The 20,723-nt window shown below is 35.0% G+C and overlaps 1 protein-coding gene across 1 annotated transcript; it reads left to right on the forward strand.

Moving 5' to 3' along the window:
• The first annotated feature begins 1,927 nt into the window (after nucleotides 1–1,927).
• LOC132032587 (uncharacterized) lies at nucleotides 1,928–20,659 on the forward strand. The gene is made up of 5 exons (XM_059422225.1): nucleotides 1,928–2,102; nucleotides 2,906–3,162; nucleotides 4,140–4,351; nucleotides 18,417–18,684; nucleotides 20,167–20,659. Coding segments are annotated over exons 1-5 (1,032 nt in total). The 5' UTR covers nucleotides 1,928–2,101; the 3' UTR covers nucleotides 20,461–20,659.
• The last annotated feature ends 64 nt before the right edge of the window (nucleotides 20,660–20,723 follow it).

A 20,723-nucleotide genomic window follows, 5' to 3' on the forward strand; every position in this document is an offset into this window, starting at 1 on the left:
TACTGAGGACACGACCTTAGATAGGAGGTTATGGAGGACGCAAATTAGGGTAAAAGGTTCGTAGGTAGTAGAGCGTGTCTCGTGTGACCTTCCGTACTAGTAGGCATAGTATTACCTTTGTCATTTCTTGTCTTCGATTTCTTGTTACTATCTGATATCTCTGGTACTTCGATTATCGTATTAGTTTACTGCATTTACTGTTACTTTTCTACATAAGTGCTTATCTATACTATTTTACCCTGACTTCTTTACTTTCTTCAATCTTTGTCTAACCTTTTTGTCATGCCTTATCTTGAGCCGATGGTCTTTAGAAACAGCCTCCCTACCTCCCAAGGTAGGGGTAAGGTCTGCATGTAAGGTTTGCATACACTTTACCCTCCGCAGACCCCACTTGTGGGATTACACAGGGTATGTTGTTGTTGTTAATGTAAGAAGAAATTACGACTATAATTGTGAGTCCAAAAATACGTACAATCCACAAAAGAACAGGATACCTAGTCCAAAAGCTCAAGTGTCTTCTTCCAAATGATGACTTTTTGTATAATTATGTATTTTGTAAAAACATTTTTGATTGAGAAATTAGAGTTGGTGATGACCATGATATTCTTTTCCTTGAGGGTTTCCACGTAAAATTTGTGTTCTTTCTATTTCGTTATAAATGTTATAATTCTCATTGTCCCATAACACATTCAGCATTCCATGTTGAAATCTTCGTCCTAAACGGGCTTCAATTGCCTTTTACTAAGAATTTCTACGCCCTGATAGTAGAAACAGTCATTGGTATTAGTAAATCTCATTTCCACCCAAACAAGTATAGAACGTTACGCAAATTTATTGAATGATTGCATGTTCTTACTAGCTGTGACGGAACATCCTTCCATACACAACATATATCGTGAAGTCAACACGGCTGCACACAAATTAACTTGCTATGATAGTACCTGATGCTCACATGGACTAGCTATAGATGAAAATGCTTCTTGGGATACACTTCCTTTATTTGTTGCTTTACTTCTATGCAAAAACTCCTTAAGAATTGAAATCGCAGAGATCAATCCCCATTTTGTAATAACTCTTTAAACTCTCCTTATATTGCTTTAATAAATCTTTAAACTCTCCTTTTATTGCTATGATAACTCTTTAAACTTTCCTTTTATTGCTTTAATAACTCTTTAAACTCTCCTTTTATTGCTTTAATTTTTAAGTTCTTCAGTTCAGCCAAAAAATAAGAAAAACGTGACTAGCAACATGGTCCCTACCACATGATTGGATATTGTTGACCACTATTCTTAAGGAAATTTTACAAATGGCCTACTTATAGCCTCTTAGCGGGTAAGCTAATATCAATAGAACTTATGACGGTGATTCCTACACGTCACACTGCCTATTTGATATTTTTTAGATTTTCATCTGATGTTGATATTTATATTGGGATCTGATTAAATTTAATTTACGTCGGAAAGACTCTTATTGAATGAACGTATTTCGCGTACACCCCTAATTGTTATGATAACTCTCTAACAAAGCTTTCCTTTTATCGCTTTAATAACTCTTTAAACTCTCCTTTTATTGCTTTAATTTTAAGTTCTTCAGTTCAAAAACGTGACTAGCAACATGGTCGAGACCACATAATAATACCTCTCATTAAGAATTAAGAAGTATTTATACTATTAAAAAATTCCTTATTTTCCCACTCAAGTTTCTCACTGAAGAAGGTTTACTGGTGTTCTCATTGAATGTCGGTGAAAAAAAATCTAAATAGTTATATTTTCATACGAAAAAAGTAGAAAGTTTTCTAACATTTCAATGAAATGTATTTCTCATCGTGCGTTTTCTCAGTGAGTTGATTTACTAAAAATGAGGTGGCAAAATCATATTTAACACTAATTTCCCACTGAAAATCAGTATAAAAAATCTTTGTTTAGTGGTGTTACGACTCCATCACAACCCTTCGTTGGTCTGCCTATGCAATTTTCATGTACCGTCTTTCCTACCAAAGATAAAAGTAATGGAAAACAACAGAAGCATCAACTAGAGCTCATAGCAGGATCAGAAGGCAGGAAATCCAAGAAAAGAAACTCATATAAGCTTTCTTTAAGCAAGTTAGCCATCTTTCTCTTTTGCACTCTTTCTGTTTTTGCCTTGCTACTTCTTTCAGTGTGTTGTTAATTAATTATCTTCACTAGCTTAAAAGTATTTTGTCATTAATTTCACTCTCAAGGTCTAATCACCTCTTTTTCCCTTTTCCTCCTGGAATATTGACTTAGATCTATATGAGTTTTGTGAAGTATAGCTGACTACTAAAGAATTGTGGTAGGTAGACCAACGTTAAAATTGTCTTTTAACTCTAGTGAATCTGATGAATATCGAATTAGCATAGAGTAGAATCGATACAGAGGATTCATATAATTGACTCCGATGTATCTGGAATTTAGGTGTAGTTATCAATTGAGTGGCTTTCACTTGGAATCTTGTTTTAGTGGGACTAATATTTTGAGTGGCCTTTCTTCTACTGGTTGTTCTGTTCTGCTGGAAATGGAAATAGAACTTGATAGTACTGATCAATTTTACTTAAATTCTAGTGATTGACGTGTTCCTTTTGACATGATAACTATGTCTCACAAGTACATCATCCCTGAAAGTGTGACATTTAGCTCATAATTCTAACTGTCCGAAGATGTTTAGTGCAATGACAATCTATTCCATCTTTTCTGAAATTTAGTCTGCTCATTACTCTTCTTAAGCTTAACTTTCTACCTATTCAATGTTACCAATGTTCTTGTCTTATTTTCCCCATGCATGTTGTGAAAAAGGAGCGCCTCGCTTCTTGCTTTAAGCGAAGCGGCCCTTGATGCTTTTTTCCGCTACGCGCTTCCAGAAACATTGATTTTCCCCTATTTTTCAGTGTGGATTGTACAAATAGCAGTAGCAGCATTGGTTGGATTTCTGGGATGGGCTTATGTGGCATTAATTATGCCACCTCCTCCAAAAGTTTGTGGCACACTGAATGGTCCTCCTGTGACTTCACCAAGGATCAAACTCAGAGATGGGAGATATTTGGCCTATAAAGAAAGAGGCATTGACAAGGAGAATGCCAAGTGCAAGATCATCATTGTTCATGGCTTTGATAGCTCCAAAGATGAAAACCTGCCTATTTCCCAAGTATGAAAACATTGTCAACGAAATTTTGAATCTGTTATTTTGTTACTCCCTCCGTAGGATTTTGACCTAGGGGGTTCAAAAAATGAAGAAGTAAATACACGAAGAAGTCAAGGGGTTCAAAGATCTACGATATACACATAAAAAAATAATTTTAACCTTATATATACAATGTAATTTTTCACCGACGGGTTCGGATGAACACCCTGGAGCCTACCTAGCTCCGCCCCTACCTCCGTCCCAAAGTAATTCTCACCTTTTTCTTCTCGAGAATCAGTTTAACTAATATGCAGAGCTAAATTGGATTAAATTAATTTAATATTGAGATATTTGGAAACTATAAGTACTATAAGTTGCAATTATTCTCATATTAATATGGTAAAAAAGTACATCTTAAAATGTTTGTCAAAGTTCATGTAATTTGAGATTTCAGGAAGTAAAAAGTGACAAGTATTTTGGACTGGAAGGGATTGTTATTACTCCCTCCGTCATTTTTTACTTTGCTTAAAAAAGAATAAAACCTTCTTAAATTTAGAAATAACTTCAACTTTTTCATTTTATCCTCAATGGCATGATTTAGAAAAAAAATAATAATAATGAAACCTTCTAGTCTATTGTAGTACTCTTAAATTTTGAGTTAAACAGCTCTGACTACTATATTTAGGCAGGACAACTTCATCAGACTTTTGAGTTGACGAACAATCTTTTTCAGTGAGACAATTGATCATTCAATCTATTCTTTTTTTGCGCACCTTGACTAATTTCAGAAAATACTTGTTATCTTCCACCCGTACAGATACCGTTGTCCACCAAACATTGAACACATGGAAGAAACCACCTAGTTTTCTATTGCATATACTATTATATACACTATTTGTACAATCAAGATATGAATTAACAAAGTGACTCTTGGTTCTATGGTTCTCTGGTGTTTGGATGTTATATTTCTTTCTACTGGTTCTGATTTATTAAGTTCTCAGGACATCATAGAAGAGTTCCAAATATATCTCCTATCGTTTGATCGTGCTGGATATGGAGAGAGCGATCCGAATCCAAAACGTTCAGTGAAGAATGAGGCATTGGATATTGGGGAGCTAGCTAACAGATTGCAACTAGGAACTAAGTTCTATGTTGTTGGCTTGTCCATGGGAGCCTACCCTGTTTGGGGTTGCCTGTATTACATACCACACAGGTATATTTTCTTTGTACGTATGGTAACTGAATTTTATCCACAATGAAAGTAAAAGTCAATAAACTATTTTTTTCATCAAACTAAAATAATTGAACTGTATTTGAATTGCTCAGAAAATATAAATAACTGAAAGGTTAAATTTTCAGTGTCTGGTTTTGACACGTCACTTGTCCATATCAAGTGCTTTCAACACTCTTTGAATTTCAGGTAAAGAAAATGAGAAAATGCTGTCGTGTAAAAATTGAACCCCTGACGATTTTTTTTTAAATGAAACAGAGAAAAAACGACCACAACGCAGAAATCGTTCAATTCTACCAATATTTCATTTAAATATTTCAACCTCCGTAAATTACCCATTTTCTTTTTTTAGTGTAATGTCTTTTGTCTAAATTACCTCAGAAGTCATGGAACTTCAGACATGGAATTAATAGTCTCAAAGCGTTGACATGGCATGTGACATGTCATAACCCAAGGTCGGATGCTTGTGACCTTCCGATGCTGTCTTATTATATTTTCTGAACAATTTATGTGTAGTGTAGTTTAATATAATACTTCAATTTTTTTATTTTTTTTTTATTTTACTGATTGTTGAAACTCTTACGGAAAATATTTATCACGAATATTGTAGGGAATTCTTCAACAATCTCATACCTTGAGGCATGTCAATTAAGATATTGTCCTTAAGGATATTTCATCCGGTTAAGGTGTATTCCCCAAAATTCAACAAGCTCTTCTAGTACAAAACTAAGAGTCAGAATCTAACAAAGATTTCTTTTGATATATAAAACCTAGCACAATAATATGTTGGGTTTAATTGATAGGTTGAATGGGAAATGGAGGGAAAAGAAGTGGAGGGAAAAATGAATTGTTCCCTCTTGCTTTATGAAATAAGCATTTGTCCCTCATAGGTGGTGGAAAGAAAAGTTCTCCTACTTAAAAGTAGAAGCACTCCTTCGTGTTGCTAGAAGAGGGTCTCCTCTCGCGCCGTCGTCGTCGCTCGGCTCGGCTTCGGATTTGGATTTGGTCAAATGATTTGATTGATAATCTTTTTGGACCAAATTTCCTTTAATTTTAATTATTAATTAATTAATTAAAATTAATTAATTAAAGATCCCCGACCGCGACTTTGATCCGTTTTCTTTCTTTCCCGGATTAATTTAAAACATTTCCCTCTGTTTTTTCAACGGAATTTTTCTGAAAAGTTTCAAACTTTTACGAAAAGTTGCAAACCTTTTCCCAAACAAATGGCTATATATATTCGTTGATCCTCGAATTTTTCTTCGAAATTTTCGATATTCATCTTCTTCTTTCTCTCTGCACTTCTTAAAAACTCTCGTGTGATATACTACCTTTGAGTGGTTCGTAGTCACCTGAATTTGCTGTACCGCTATTTTGGTGAGTAAATCGTTCTATCCTGGGAGGAAAGATTCCAAAACCTCGGGTACATTGAGGGAATAATTTCCTTAAGGACACCTGTGAACTCGATGGGCTCGATTTGGTTTTCCATATACTATTCATATTATTTTTCGCTACGTTAATTTCGTTTTCTACGATTTTGCGAACCGGACATTGGACTATTTTTACGCTTCAGAATTAGTCTAACTTACTAGTTCAAAGTATTCTTTGCAATACAGATTTAATAACAATATTAAGGAAATTATTGCTTATATATTTTAATCAGATTCGGTTGGAGACTAAAACCTTACGGTTTTCTACTCCGTTGGAATTTTTCTAGTCCAACTTGAAGAACATAAAAACTTCGTTGGATTAAGTAAAGTTCATAACAGTGACGCGATTTGAAGAACATAAAAACTTCGTTGGATTAAGTAAAGTTCATAACGGTGACGCGATTTGAAGAACATAAAAACTTATATCGTGAATATATATATATATATAAAAGGAAAAAAAATTATATATCTTTTCTGTTAACTGTTCTGTTTCATTTGCCATTTATTAAACAGTTTGTCAATTATTGACAATGAAGAATGGAAACAGAAAGTGATGTTAATGCTTCCTAATGGAGCCGCAACTTGTTGGTGCGGCTCGGTACTACCGTTGGCATGATGTTGGGTCGATAAAATGTTGTATCGTCAAGCCGTCCAACCGCCGCGTACGCGATGGCACCGGCGCAGAGAAACCGAGGGAAGTTTTCTGGTATCAACTTCAAAGGATGGCGACAAAGAATGTTCTTCTCCGTCGACTACTCTAGGCATGCAGAAGTTCACAAATGAAAATCCTCCTGCTATTGAAGAAGGAATGCCTGAAAACCAGCGCTTTATGATTACTGAGGCTTGGAAGCATGTAGATTTTTTGTGCAAAGGATACATCCTTAGTGCACTAGATGATGATCTGTATAATGTCTACAGTTTTGCCAAAACTTCAAAAGAATTATGACTTGCACTCGAAAAGAAGTATTAAATTGAAGATGCATGCTTGAAAAAATTCGTGGTTGCCAAGTTTCTTGACTACAAGTGACGACGGTACAAGAAGCTGACGGAACCTAAGTTCAAGAACTCCAAGTCCTTATCCATGACCTTATTCTTTGAAGGTATGGTGATTAACGAGGCATTTCAAGTGGCTGCTGTGATTGAGAAGTTGCCTCCTTCATGGAGAGACTTCAAGAACTATCTGAAACACAAGCGTAAGGAAATGTCGCTGGAAGATCTTGTGATTCGGTTGAAGATTGAGGAAGATAATAAAGTTGCTGAAAAGAAGTCGTGTGGAAATTCAACGATTATGGGAGCGAACATCGTTGAAGAAGTTGCTCCAAAGAATAAGAAAAGGAAGAAACCTTTTGAAAAAAGTAAGGAGCAGAACAAGAAAAAATTCAAGGGCAATTGTGGGAAAGCTGGCCACAAAGCCCCAGATTGTCGTCTCCCAAAAAAGGACAAGGGAAAGGGACAAGCCAATATGGTGGAGAAGAATGATGACATGGATGATCTGTGTGCAATGCTATCGGAGTGCAATTTGGTTGGAAACCCAAAGGAGTGGTGGCTTGATTACGGTGCCCTCAACATGTTTGCGCCGTCAAAGAAGCATTTGCAACCTATGCTCCCGGGACCCGAAGAGAGAGCCGTTTATGAGAAATACTTGCAATGACGAGTTAAGGATATGGGAAGATACTTCGGAAGATGACTTAAGCAAGGTGCGACTCTCAACAACGTTGGCATGTTCCAACAATTAGGAAGAATTTAGTTTTATTTGGGACTACTCGTCAAAAACGGGTTTAAGTGCGTGCAAACCTTAGTGAGAAAATTGTAATAAGTAAGAATGATATGTTCATAGGAAAGGGCTACCTCACCGAGGGCCTTTTCAAACTCAATGTAATGGTTGTTGACGGATTAATAAGAATTCGACTTCGTCTTACTTATTGGAGTCAAATGATTTATGGCGTATTCGTTTAGGACATGTCAACTACAAACCTTGCGAAAATTGATTAATTTAGAAGTATTGCCTAAATTCGAGTGTAATAAATCAAAATGTGAAAGCAAGTGTGAATCTAAGTTTGTTAAACATCCATATAAGTCTATTGATAGGAGTTCAAATCCTTTAGACTTAATCCACACAGATATATGCGATATGAAGTCAATACCATCACGCGGTGGGAAAAAGTATTTTATAACTTTTATTGACGATTGCACTCGATATTGTTATGTGTATTTGTCACGACCCAACCTGAGGGCCGCGACGAACACCCGGTGCTAGCCCACCTGGGCACCCCTTAACATACCTATACTTCACATTCTAGGTGAGCCACGTAATTATATCATGCTTTTCATTCATCATCATTCTATGCTCATCGGGCAACAACATATCTATATCATCAATAACATCTATGCCCATACAAATGTACATGTGCCGACGAGGCGATCAAAACAACATCTCAAAATATGTAACCGACAAGACTGAACATATCTAACCATATACACAATGTCTATGAGCCTCTAAGAAGGGTACATCATATCATAACATATGGGCGGGACAGGGCTCCGCCGTGCCCATGAATATATACACAAAAGAATCTATACCAAAAGGCGCGGCTCAACGAAATGAGCTCGCTATGTAGTCCCCCGAGAAAATACGGCTATGGATCAAGTCTGTCTCCCCACCTGCGGCGCATACGACGCGGCGTCCACAAACAAAAGGACGCGCACGAAGAATGTACTGAGTATGTAAAGCATGATCAATAACAATATGGAAGCATAATGGATCACATATGAAATAACATAAGATGGGAGATAATAGCATCATCATCATAGCACTTACCTGCTTTCCATAGGAACGTTCCATTTCTATTGCGTACTCGCGTACATACATTCGTATCCTTGCTCATTTACCTTTCGTATCTATTTTCATATTCGTATTCATATCTCCTTTCATACTCATGCTCATATCATATACATTGCATATTCATAGCCCTTACTTGGCACTTACATGGTCTTAACATATTCGTACTCTAATTGATGCCATATACATAGCATAGTCGTACTCATATAGATGTCATACATATAGCTTATTTGTACTCATATAGATGTCATACATATAGCTTATTCGTACTTATATAGATGTCATACATATAGCTTTTATATAGCATACCCGACCACGAAGGTTCGGTGTTTCACGTACTTGGCCCTACCAAGGCTCAGGGTTGTTCGTACCCAACTGCAATGGTGCGCGCGCATCGTCATATATAGATGTACATATATATATATTCATTATATTCTACCCGGCCATGTAAGCTCGGGGTTCACAATAGCCTCTCATGGGCACACATACATATAAGCTCATATCTATCTTTAGCTTTTTTACTATCGTCATTCATTACATTTTATTCTTAGAATATTACTCGTCGTACAAGGAGCTTAGTACAATCGCATCATTTGAACATCATAAGCGTAATAGCTTCTAGAGATAGGATCATTGGAGAGTATCATGAACTCGTAGGAAGATAAACATTTGGCCAAAGAACCATGCCTTATGAAAGAAGGGTTAGCCTTACATACCTTTCCGTGCAACTATTCTATCACTTGTACGTTCCTCTTCAAAGCTCACGTTCTACCTTCATTGAAGTGCATACTCATTAGATAATGGATAACTTTAGCATTCATAACTAATTCTAGAGAAAATCGGACAACATCTCCTTTATTTATACTACTTCCCTCATATCATATATCAACTCCCAAACATCAATAATAACATTCACAATATCATCACAATAGCCTTTAGCCAACTACATTACTCTTACTTCACAATTCACTTCAAGTCATCCATATTCATAGTCATATCTCGACAATACGTTCATTCACATACAATGTCGATTCCATGTTCTCAACATCATTTATAACATGATTATATTCATAACGCATCAAGAATCATAACTCGGTCCAAACATTTACTCAAAAGTGATACTATTCACACATTCATGACCCATTTCCTATTTCCTTATGTAATCCAAGTGTTTCAACTTTCAAATACTTTAAACAACATGGAAACATCATAAAACTTACCTTAGATGGTGTAGGATTGAACCTTGGTTGCATATACCTCACTTGAGCAAAACCCTAGATTTTCCTTTACTTGAATTCCTTATTTTTGATAAGCTTGAATTCTTGTGGACACTGCGCTTATGCCCGCAAGTAGGCAGGGAGACGGATCAGACCCATAGGTGTTCTATCAGCGGATTCTCAGGAGCACTTCACTTACTTCGGAGCTGCAGTCTATTTGGTATTGTCCTTATAATCATTTGAAATCTATGTAGAGGCTCGTAGACGTGTGTGTACAGTTAGATGTTTTATAGTTCCACCGGGTCATATTATGGTATGATATATTGGTGGCCTTATCGGCCTTATTTTGAGCTCTTGATACTTTCTATCGTTAGCCTTGTCCGCTTTCGCTTTATGATATACGTTATGATGTGGCGACCTTGTCGGTCCGTATATGAACACGTATGTTTGAATGATTGGATATTCCTATGTTGGGCCTTTTCTCGTGCAGGTGTTGTTTGAGTTATGGTTTATAATGTTCAAAGTAACGGATAAGTTAGGTGGTTCCCGACCTACGGGTCGAAGCCCGTCATACTCCTGGTAGGGGTGTGACAGTATTTGCTTAATAGTAAGGATGAAGCAATTGATGCATTTAAGCAATACAAGAATGAAGTGGAAAATCAATTGAATAAAAAGATAAAAATGATTAGAAGTGATAGGGGTGGAGAATACGAATCTCCTTTTGCAGAGATATGTTTAGAATATGAAATTATTCATCAAACTACTGCCCCCTACACACCACAATCAAATGGAATTGCGAAAAGGAAAAACCGAACATTAAAGGAAATGATGAATGCTTTATTAATAAGTTCCGGTTTACCGCAGAACTTGTGGGGGGACTATCCTTACAGCTAATCGAATACTCACGGGGTGCCCCACAAAGAAAACACAATCTATTCCATATGAACTATGGAAAGGAAGAAAACCCAACTTGAAATATTTCAAAGTGTGGGGATGTTTAGTAAAGGTCAAGTTCCTTTTCCCAAAAGGTAAAAATCGGACCAAAAAGCTGTGGATTGTGTTTTTATTGGCTATGCTATAAACAGCAAAGCTTGTCGGTTTTTGGTTCACAAATCGGACAATCCCGAAATTCATGTTAATACGGTAATTGAATCAGATAATGCTGAATTCTTTGAAAACATTTATCTGTATAAAACTGAATGTGAGTCGTCAAGTGAAAGATCTAAACGGCCGCGAGAAGAACCAAAGAAAAGTAAACCAAGTGAAGAGGATCCAAGGCATAGCAAACGTCAAAGGATCTACTTCCTTTGGACCAGATTTTGTGACATTCTTGCTTGAAAATGAGCCTCAAACATTTAAAGCAGCACTGTCTTCTTCTGATTGACATTTTGGAAAGAGGCAGTCAATAGTGAGATTGAATCAATTTTGAACAACCATACATAGGAATTGGTTGATCTTCCTCCTGGAAATAAACCTTTAGGATCAAAATGAATTTTTAAAAGGAAAATGAAATCTGATGGCACTATTGACAAATATAAGGCAAGACTTGTGGTCAAAGGTTATAGACAAAAAGAAGGCCTTGATTACTTTGACACATATTCGCCGGTAACAAGGATAACATCTATTCGGGTGTTAGTGGCACTGGCAGCCGTATATGGTCTTGAAATCCATCAAATGGATGTCAAGACAGCTTTCTTAAATGGAGAATTGGAGGAAGAAATTTACATGGAACAACCTGAGGGTTTTGTGGTTCCTGGTAAAGAAAGGAAAGTGTGCAAACTTGTTAAGTCACTTTATGACTTAAACAAGCACCCAAACAATGGCATGCGAAATTTGACCAAACAATGTTGGCAAATGGATTTAAGATTAATGAGTGTGACAAATGTGTTTACATTAAAAATACTCCAAATCATGAAGCCATTGTTTGTTTATATGTTGATGAAATGTTGTTAATGAGTAGAGATATTGCCGATGTAAATACTACGAAGCGTATGCTCGCTAGCAAATTTGACATGAAAGACTTAAGGGTTACTGATTTGATCTGAGGAATTAGGATCCATAAAACTCCACAAGGTCTAGCATTATCACAGTCACATTATATTGAAAAGGTACTTGACAAGTTCAAGTATTTAAATTTCAATGTTGCAAAGACTCCAATTGATGTAAGTTTTGCACTTCAAAAGAATGAAGGTGAAAGTGACTCACAATTGGACTATGCACGAGTTTTGGGAAGTTTGATGTATATTATGAATTGTACACGACCAGATATAGCATGTGCTATTAGCAAGCTGAGTCGATTCACGAGTAATCCCAATCAAACTCATTGGATGGCAATGAAACGAGTCTTGGGGTATTTGAAACACACCCAAAACTATGCTTTGCATTATAATAAATATCCCGCAGTAATTGAGGGATATAGTGATGCAAACTGGATCACCGGATCATCTGAAGTTAAATCCACGAGTGGATATGTTTTCACCGTTGGTGGAGGAGCAGTGTCTTGGAAATCATCAAAACAGACATGCATCGCTCGCTCTATAATGGAATCTGAATTTATAGCTTTAGACAAGGCCGGTGAAGAAGCTGAATGGCTTCGAAATTTCTTGGAAGATATTCCATTTTGGTCCAAACCTTTGGCACCTATATGTATACATTGTGATAGCCAAGCGGCAATAGGTAGGGCAGGGAGCGTTATGTATAACGGAAAATCGCGTCACATTCGACGGCGACACAATACTGTTAGACAACTACTCTCTAGTGGTGTTATCACTATTGACTACGTAAAGTCAAGAGATAACGTATCGGATCCACTAACAAAAGGCCTATCTAGAGAGGCCGTTGAAAGATCATCGAAGGGAATGGGGTTAAGGCCCAGGACAAGTCATCATAGCGATAACTCTACCTAGTAGACTGCAGATCCCAAGAACTAGGTTCAAAGAGATCAAACAAAGTTATGAATGACGGTTCAACATTGTCAAATAACTCAACCCATTCTCGTGATGATGATAATGTTCAGAAACAAGGATAAAACCTTAAGGCTTTTTAATGAGTTAATAAAGCATTAAAGTTTTTTAATGATTATCTAAGTCTGGCAGAACATGACCAGATAGTGTGTCAATAGGACTACACATTTAGAAATAACCTATGTGAGTGTGAAGTATAAGCCGCTTCAAGGGAAATGATGGTAAAGGCCCATTCTCTATGCATTCACGAAACCGGCGGTGTTCATGGTCAAAGAACACAACCGTGAGAACCATAGATGGTTGAGGGTTAATTGTGTGACTTATGTTGTCTAGTTATACAACAAAGTTCGACGGTTCAAAGATATCACATCTACCGATTGATCGAGTATATCTGATATAAGTTCACTATGGAAAGTTCAAAGGAAAACCTACTTATCCAGATGCAATTAATCTTCGCTTGTATATCACACACTTGTCCGTGCATTCCTTTATCTTATAGCCATTCCCCATTCATGTGAGGGATTGTTGGGTTTAATTGATAGGTTGAATGGGAAATAGAGGAAAAAAGTGGAGGGAAAAATGAGTTGTTCCCTCTTGCTTTATGAAATAAGCATTTGTCCCTCATAGGTGGTGGAAAGAAAAGTTCTCCTACTTAAAAGTAGAAGCACTCCTTCGTGTTGCTAGAAGAGGGTCTCTGTTCGCGCCGCCGTCGTCGCTCGGCTCGGCTTCGGCTTCGGATTTGGATTTGGATTTGGATTTGGTCAAATGATCTGATTGATTGATAATCTTTTTGGATCAAATTTCCATTAATTTTAATTAATTAAAGATCCTGACCCGCGACCCGACCCGACCCGTTTTTTTTCTTTCCCGGATTAATTTAAAACATTTCCCTCCGTTTTTTCAACGAAATTTTTCTGAAAGGTTGCAAACTTTTCTGAAAAGTTGCAAGCCTTTTCCCAAACAGGCTATATATTTCTGTTAATCCTTAGAATTTTTCCTTACGAAATTTTCTGATATTCATCTTCTTCTTTCTCTGCACTTCTTAAAAACTCTCGTGTGATATACTACCTTCGAGTGGTTCGTAGTCACCTGAATTTGCTGTACCGCTATTTTGGTGAGTAAATCGTTCTATCCTGGGAGGAAAGATTCCAAAACCTCGGGTACATTGAGGGAATAATTTCCTTAAGGACACACTGTGAACTCGGTGGGCTCGATTTGGTTTTCCATATACTGTTCATATTATTTTTCAGTTTCTGTTAATTTCGTTTTCTACAGTTTTGCAGAAACCGGACGGTCTCGTTTTAATTTTCGGAATTAATCTAACTTACTGGTTCAAAGTATTCTTTGCAATACAGATTTAATAACATAATATGGGAGGAAGAATAGCCTTCAGAGATATCATATTTACCAAAAGAAAAAGTACTTAGATATGTATGGAGAATTAATCATTTTTTGAAGCAAAGGCCAATGAAGAAAATATACAGGGAACGAAGAGGTCATCTGGTGATATGAAAACTCCACAATATTGGATTGTGCTAAAAGCCATAAAGGCTCTTAAAATGTAATCAATTGTCTGTTACAACTTACCACACAAAACAGACGTTGGTACTGGTTTGAACCGATAATCATCATATATCATATATCATATATCATATAAAAGCTGGCAAAGGGCCGGTGACGTGACAGTCTCTCAAGCAGCATTTGCCCTTATCTTTTTTGTCCGTTTTTTAACTTTTTCTCCTTTTCTGAAAAGATGCAAAAAATGTGTTTCATTAGGACATAAAATGAACAGTCACCTCCTTCCGTTAAAAAGAGACACTCACCCTTTAAATCCCTCAAGACAAAAAATGAACAGTCACTTCCTCTGCTCTAAAAGAAACGCTCTTTAAATTTTAAACCGCTGGCCACTTAAATCTCTTTTGATTAGGGCTCTTCTATTCATCTTCCTTCCAAGTCCCCTCTTTAGTTTCCTGCATGTAACACCTTCTTCTATTCCTCTTATTCCACAGGTTAATTTCTTCATTTGATCATAAATATTCTACATTCTTCCATACCTTTTTCTCTTCCACTTCTTTTTATTACTCGCCCGAGGTTAATCTCCTTCCTCTGATTTAGTGTTTTGTTAATTTCTCTCATGTTTAGTACACGTTTCAGGACAGAAAAGTCTGGAGATAAGTACAAAGTGATTAGATTAATCTCAACAGTTCTGACAATTGAACCTTCTTTCTTCAGTTTCACTCTTTTACTTTTCATTTTTGGTTCTTTTATTCTAATTGTTGGAAATTTTTTAAGTAATATTTTAGAATCTGTTGGAGTGTTTTGTTGAGGAGATTATTACAAAGCAGACTTTGGTATATATCACAATGAATACCATTAATCTCTTGACATGGTTATTCTTTTCTTAAACTTTAAACGATTATTATCCTATGTTATACAGTTAACAAAACAATACTACATAGTTTTTCCCTTGATTATTACTATAAGACCTTTATATGCTTTTTGATGTTAAAATATGCATCTACAAATTGTGTAAGCAATCTACTCTTAATAAGGACAAGTGCTAGCAAAAGACGTTTTCCTATTTGTATTTGAAGTAAGGCACTTAAATCTTTCTGAGATACCATGAGAATCGAGAGTTTCTTTTTATTAGTATTATTTTTTGCTTCTTCTTTCTTCACTGATTTTGCTGAATATAACATTGATAGCAAGTGTTTAAGAGGAGGCGTAAACCTCTCTTTCTGGTTTAGTTCGTTCTTTGTGCTACGATTTTATTTTTTTTATAAATAGTTTTGATATATTTCTCTTTTAAATGTATGATTTGAAATGTCACTGATTTTTCTTAAAAATCTTTTGTATAAAGCTCCTGACTTCTACGAGTAGCTATGACATGATTGCCTTTGTTAAACATTCTCTTCTCAGGTTTGCCAGTATACACTTCATCATAGGTCAGTAAAGAGTGAACTTCAATTTGGTGCGACCTTACATCGTCATATCTAAAACCAGTATACGTAGACTGGGCGGGTTCGTATTTTTTAAACACCAAACCAAATCAATTACGCTTCTGGTTTTAAATTTATACACTAAACCAAATCAATAAAATTCGGGTTTTTCAACCTCGGATTTTTCGGGTTATTCGGTTTTCTCGGGTTATTCGAATTTTTTTTCGGAATAGTCTTGATACAAAACATATAACTTTTGCTTCAAATGTTTTTTTAGTCCTAGTAAGATACAACTATGTAATTAAGGTGTTTCAAAAGAAAATAACACAAAATGTGAGAAGAGTGATAACATTGTATTAAAATATTCAAGAAAAGATAATAAAATCGGTTAAAATAAATATTGCTAATTAATAAGTCATAAAGAAAATGACCATAATCTAAAAATACTAAGTCATGCTAAAATAAGTACGGCTAATAAGTATTAATTACATGACAAGAAAAAAAACTTAAGTTATGTATTTCACTCTTTAAACCAATTATGCAAAACTAAAGAATAGATATCCAACATTATTGTCATTTCTATGGGTAAATTGAAATTCTTTTGTTAGGATTAATGTTGAGTTGGTTTTGGTTTGGACTTTATATGAGTTACTAACATTAATATAAAACTTATTCACATTCAAAATCCTAAGTTCAAGCTTGAATAATATGATAATAGATGAAAAACTACGAAAAAAATTAAGAAATATTTATAAATTACATTACAAATAAATATTTTTATGTATAAAATATTTTAAAAATTGAATACATGTAATGTCGGGTTGGTTTGGTTCGGTTTGACTTTTTTTAGCTAAAACCAAACTAAACCAAACCAATTATGGTCGGGTTTTTTGTCCAACACTAAACCAAGTCAAACCAAACCACTAGTCGGATTTTTTTCTCGATTTGACTTGGTTTATCGGTTTGGTGCGGTTTATCGGTTTACTTTGTACACCCCTAGTCATATCTATGTGAATGATTTTCCTTGCCTCCTTTAAGCAAGAAGAAAATTATAAAACATTAAGTTGAACAGTCTGATAATAGGGGTAACAAAAAAAAAAGAAATACCTATATGCATATAGCGTATACTTAAAGTACATTGATAAAAATCATGTTATAAAATTTGTCAAATATATAAAGAAACAGATCTATTTTTCTTCAGAATCTTTCATTCTATGTATGTTTTCAAGGGGAAAAAAAACAAAGTTTAAAACCTCAACGTTGAGGTGTATAATTTCCTGGAATACATAAAGTCCAAAGGCTAAAACTTTTATGTATGTTAACATATACTTGAATACATGTTGAATTGAAGTGTGTAAGTCCTTTTTTTTACTCGAATACATAAAGTCCAAAGGCTAAAACTTTTATGTCTTAATTTTCATGTTATTTAACTTTACACATATAGTTAAATTTATCTTGTACTACTGATTATTGGAAGGAAAAGGAGTAGACCAAATAGTGAAAAGATGAGAATAAGACTAAGGGGAGAATCGAGGATATGGACAAAGGCGTCCTTATAAAATGGTCACTTGATTTAAATTTATTCTACAAAAATCTATTTAATTATGACATCTTCACCACATTCAAGATGTTAACTTTTTTTACTTTGGATACTTAAATGGCTAAATTTTACTCCATATAATTGATTTTTATGTAACAAAAAATATAAGTAATTGTTAATTTTTCTTCCATCCATAACTAAAATGAACATCTCTTATAAATATGCTTCAGTTACAATTAATGTTATTAATGTATTTCAAATTTACTAATTAAAGCAAAATACTTTTCCTCTTCTCCCTTTTCTCAGATTTTCTGTATTTCTTACTAAATTTTACAAATATGTTCATCCCATTTCTAACTTCCCTTTATTGCTTTTCTGTCACGGCTAACATTCATGTCCACATGGATATTTTCTTGACGTAATTCGAATTGATGCCTTTGTGTATTTAAACATCATGAGAATTTTCAAGAAACTTTGACGGACTTTAAAAAATTACTCCGTATTACTTTAGTTATTAGAGTGAGAAGAGTATTATTTTTGTAGTGTGCCTTTATTTTTCTCTTTTTATTTTGTTAATCGATTATTTTCGTGAGTTTTATATCAAACTTATTCCCCCAAAGAGATTTGAAACTTACATACGTGTGGTATATTCTTATTCACTATTTCCTTCCCTTTTCTCCTCATATTTCTTCCTTTTAAGTGAAACCAAAAATTTTATGCTTATTAATATCTTAGTTATGTTTTTTGTGCATTTATTATACGATACAAGCTTTATTCCCTTGATGCAAACAAATATTTTTAGTTAAATATAGGGATTAATGTTTGTACCTTCATTTTACTTATCTACATCAGAGTTTTTTTGTATTTTTCATTTTTCTTCCATTAAATTTATGTTTTTTGTATTTTTAAGAAAGAAATTTCGCGACCGCGCGAAGCGTGGGTAACTACACTAGTTTCTTATAATTATCCATTAAGGCTATTTAAGATATTAGCCATTTAAGGTTATTCAAGATTAATATCAAAGATGATAATTATCCTTTTGAGGTATTAACATTATTTTTTCACCACTGCTATAGTAGATGAAGTTAAGTTTTTCTTTCGTAAAATTAACTCGAGCAGGTTGGCTGGAGTTGCTCTTGTCGGTCCATCCGCGAACTACTGGTGGGCTTGTTATCCTACTAAACTATCAAAAGAAGCTTTGGAAATGATAGTTCCACAAGACAAGAAGACATTTCAAATTGCACACTATGCCCCTTGGCTGTTTAATTGGTGGATGAATCAAAAGTGGTTCCATTCTTTAAGTGTTATGGAAGGTAATATGGCTATTTTCAGCAAAACAGATTTGGAGATAGTGAAACAGTTATCTGAAGCCCCTAGTCTTGGTCAGGTAAATGGTTTTCTCCCTTTTCTTCTTCTTCTTACTTCATCTATAAAACTTGTATGTATTTGCCTAAATTTATTAACGTATCCATTTGTGCTATCTGATCTAAATGCATCTTTTCTATGGTTGTGTCAAAATTGAATCTCTGGTTGCCTGTTGCATAGTTATGAACTAGAGATTACAAACGGACTAGTTGGATCAAAATTGGGCAGGTCAAAACGGATATTAAACCAATAAACAGGTGACAACCCATTTCACTCCAAGTTTGCTTGGGTTGACATGGGTAAAGTCAAGATCGGTCAAATGACGGCTCATATCCCAAATCGCACAACATGACCCGACCTCCCATCATTTTTGAATTCGCCTTTTTGAAAAGAAGTGGTGAAAGTTCACGTATTTTAATTTTCTTAAATATTAACTTGATTTGGATGTCCGGATTTGGGTTGCATTTTGACATTTGGGTTATAATATTTTAACCCAATTGTTTGGTAGGTCATTTCAAGTTCAATTTGTTAGGTCAAGTCAGTAACAAGTCATAATCCAATCTGTTAAACTCGAGTTGGTTATAAAAAAGGGTTAATTTTTGCTAGTTCTCATTTAAGAATATGAAGAAAAAAAAAATAACATTATATCAAATGTTATGTGTACTCTCTCACTGGAAAGAATTCCCCCAAAACCTTTGTCCAATTTTTGATTGTGAAGATAAGCATGTTTTCCCATTCTGTTCTTTTTGTGTATATGCTGGGGAAGGCGGGTAACATTGTGGATGAAATTGTTATAGAAGATATATATGCTCCATTTACATTTCACCCGTTAAATCCTACAACTATCTTATTTAAAAGTTTAAGTTATTACTTAATTATATTATATATCTCAGCACGTTTCTCCATGAGGGGATTTGATTCCTTTTAACAGGTCAGATACAAGGATCTATCTTTTTTCCCTTTTAGATGGCTGTGAGATTTGAATCCTCGGCCTCTTGCCTGTGCTGATACCATATTGAATTATGTGACCTTCACATCTAAAGATTTAACTTGTCGGATAAACTACACTTCTAGTCATTAAACCATATTATGAACCCGTTTGGATTGGCTTATAAGTTGCTCAAACCAACTTATAAGCCATTTTTAACTTATTTAGAAAACAACTTAAATTAAGTTAAAAAGTGCTCAAAATAAGTCAAAACCAAGAAGTTCCTCAACCCCAACTTTTTTTTATGAGCTTAAAAGTCATTTTGATTTGACCAACAACTTTACCCTTTTATCCGTTATATTTTATATTAATTCCAATACTACCTTTACTTCTAAAAATCCTTTAAGCATTTTTATCCAAACACGTAACTGCTTATCTATAAAAAAAACTTTCAAAGACTTAAAAAGTACTTTAAGCACTTATGCTTAAAAAACACTTTTTTCCAGCTAATCCAGACTGACTCTCTGTCTCAATATTTACTGTTACGAGTCTGAAAGTTTTTGTTTCTCCCTGTAGGAGAATGTAACACAACAGGGAAAGTTCGAATCTTTGTACCGGGACCTGATAGTAGGATTCGGCAAATGGGAATTTGATCCAACACAAGTTCCTAATCCTTTCCCAGAGAATCATGAGGGTACTGTCCATCTTTGGCAAGGTTATGAGGACAGAATTGTACCAAGAAAACTCAATCAATATTTAGCAGATAAGCTTGGTTGGATTAAATATCATGAAGTTCCTGATGCTGGGCATTTCTTATTTTACAATCCTACTATATGTGAAACCATCTTGAGGAAACTTGTGAATGGATGAGTAGAAAACTTTATGATGAAAAATGTGCTCCCTGTGTTTATATAGGTGGATGATTTTAATTTTCAACAAGCAAGTTGATGGGAGAAACTGTAATACTAATATTTGTAAAAATTCACTAGCTTTTGTGATAAATTAAAATAAAAAAGCTAGTACAACATTATCTACTATATTTCCTGGATATATGTGTTTCTTTGGATCACCTACTCTTTTTCCTTCCTTCCATTCAATTCTCTTTGATGTTTCCTTTCCTTAATGCATTTGAG

This window comes from Lycium ferocissimum, chromosome 10 (assembly GCF_029784015.1).
Source record: "Lycium ferocissimum isolate CSIRO_LF1 chromosome 10, AGI_CSIRO_Lferr_CH_V1, whole genome shotgun sequence".
NCBI lineage: Eukaryota > Viridiplantae > Streptophyta > Magnoliopsida > Solanales > Solanaceae > Lycium > Lycium ferocissimum.

What these genes read in the sequence shown, in the direction of transcription:
- LOC132032587 (XM_059422225.1), top strand. An exon ending in AAAACCTGCCTATTTCCCAA is followed by an intron (nt 3,163 to 4,139) that starts GTATGAAAACAT and finishes TTAAGTTCTCAG; the next exon opens with GACATCATAGAAGAGTTCCA. An exon ending in CTGTATTACATACCACACAG is followed by an intron (nt 4,352 to 18,416) that starts GTATATTTTCTT and finishes TAACTCGAGCAG; the next exon opens with GTTGGCTGGAGTTGCTCTTG.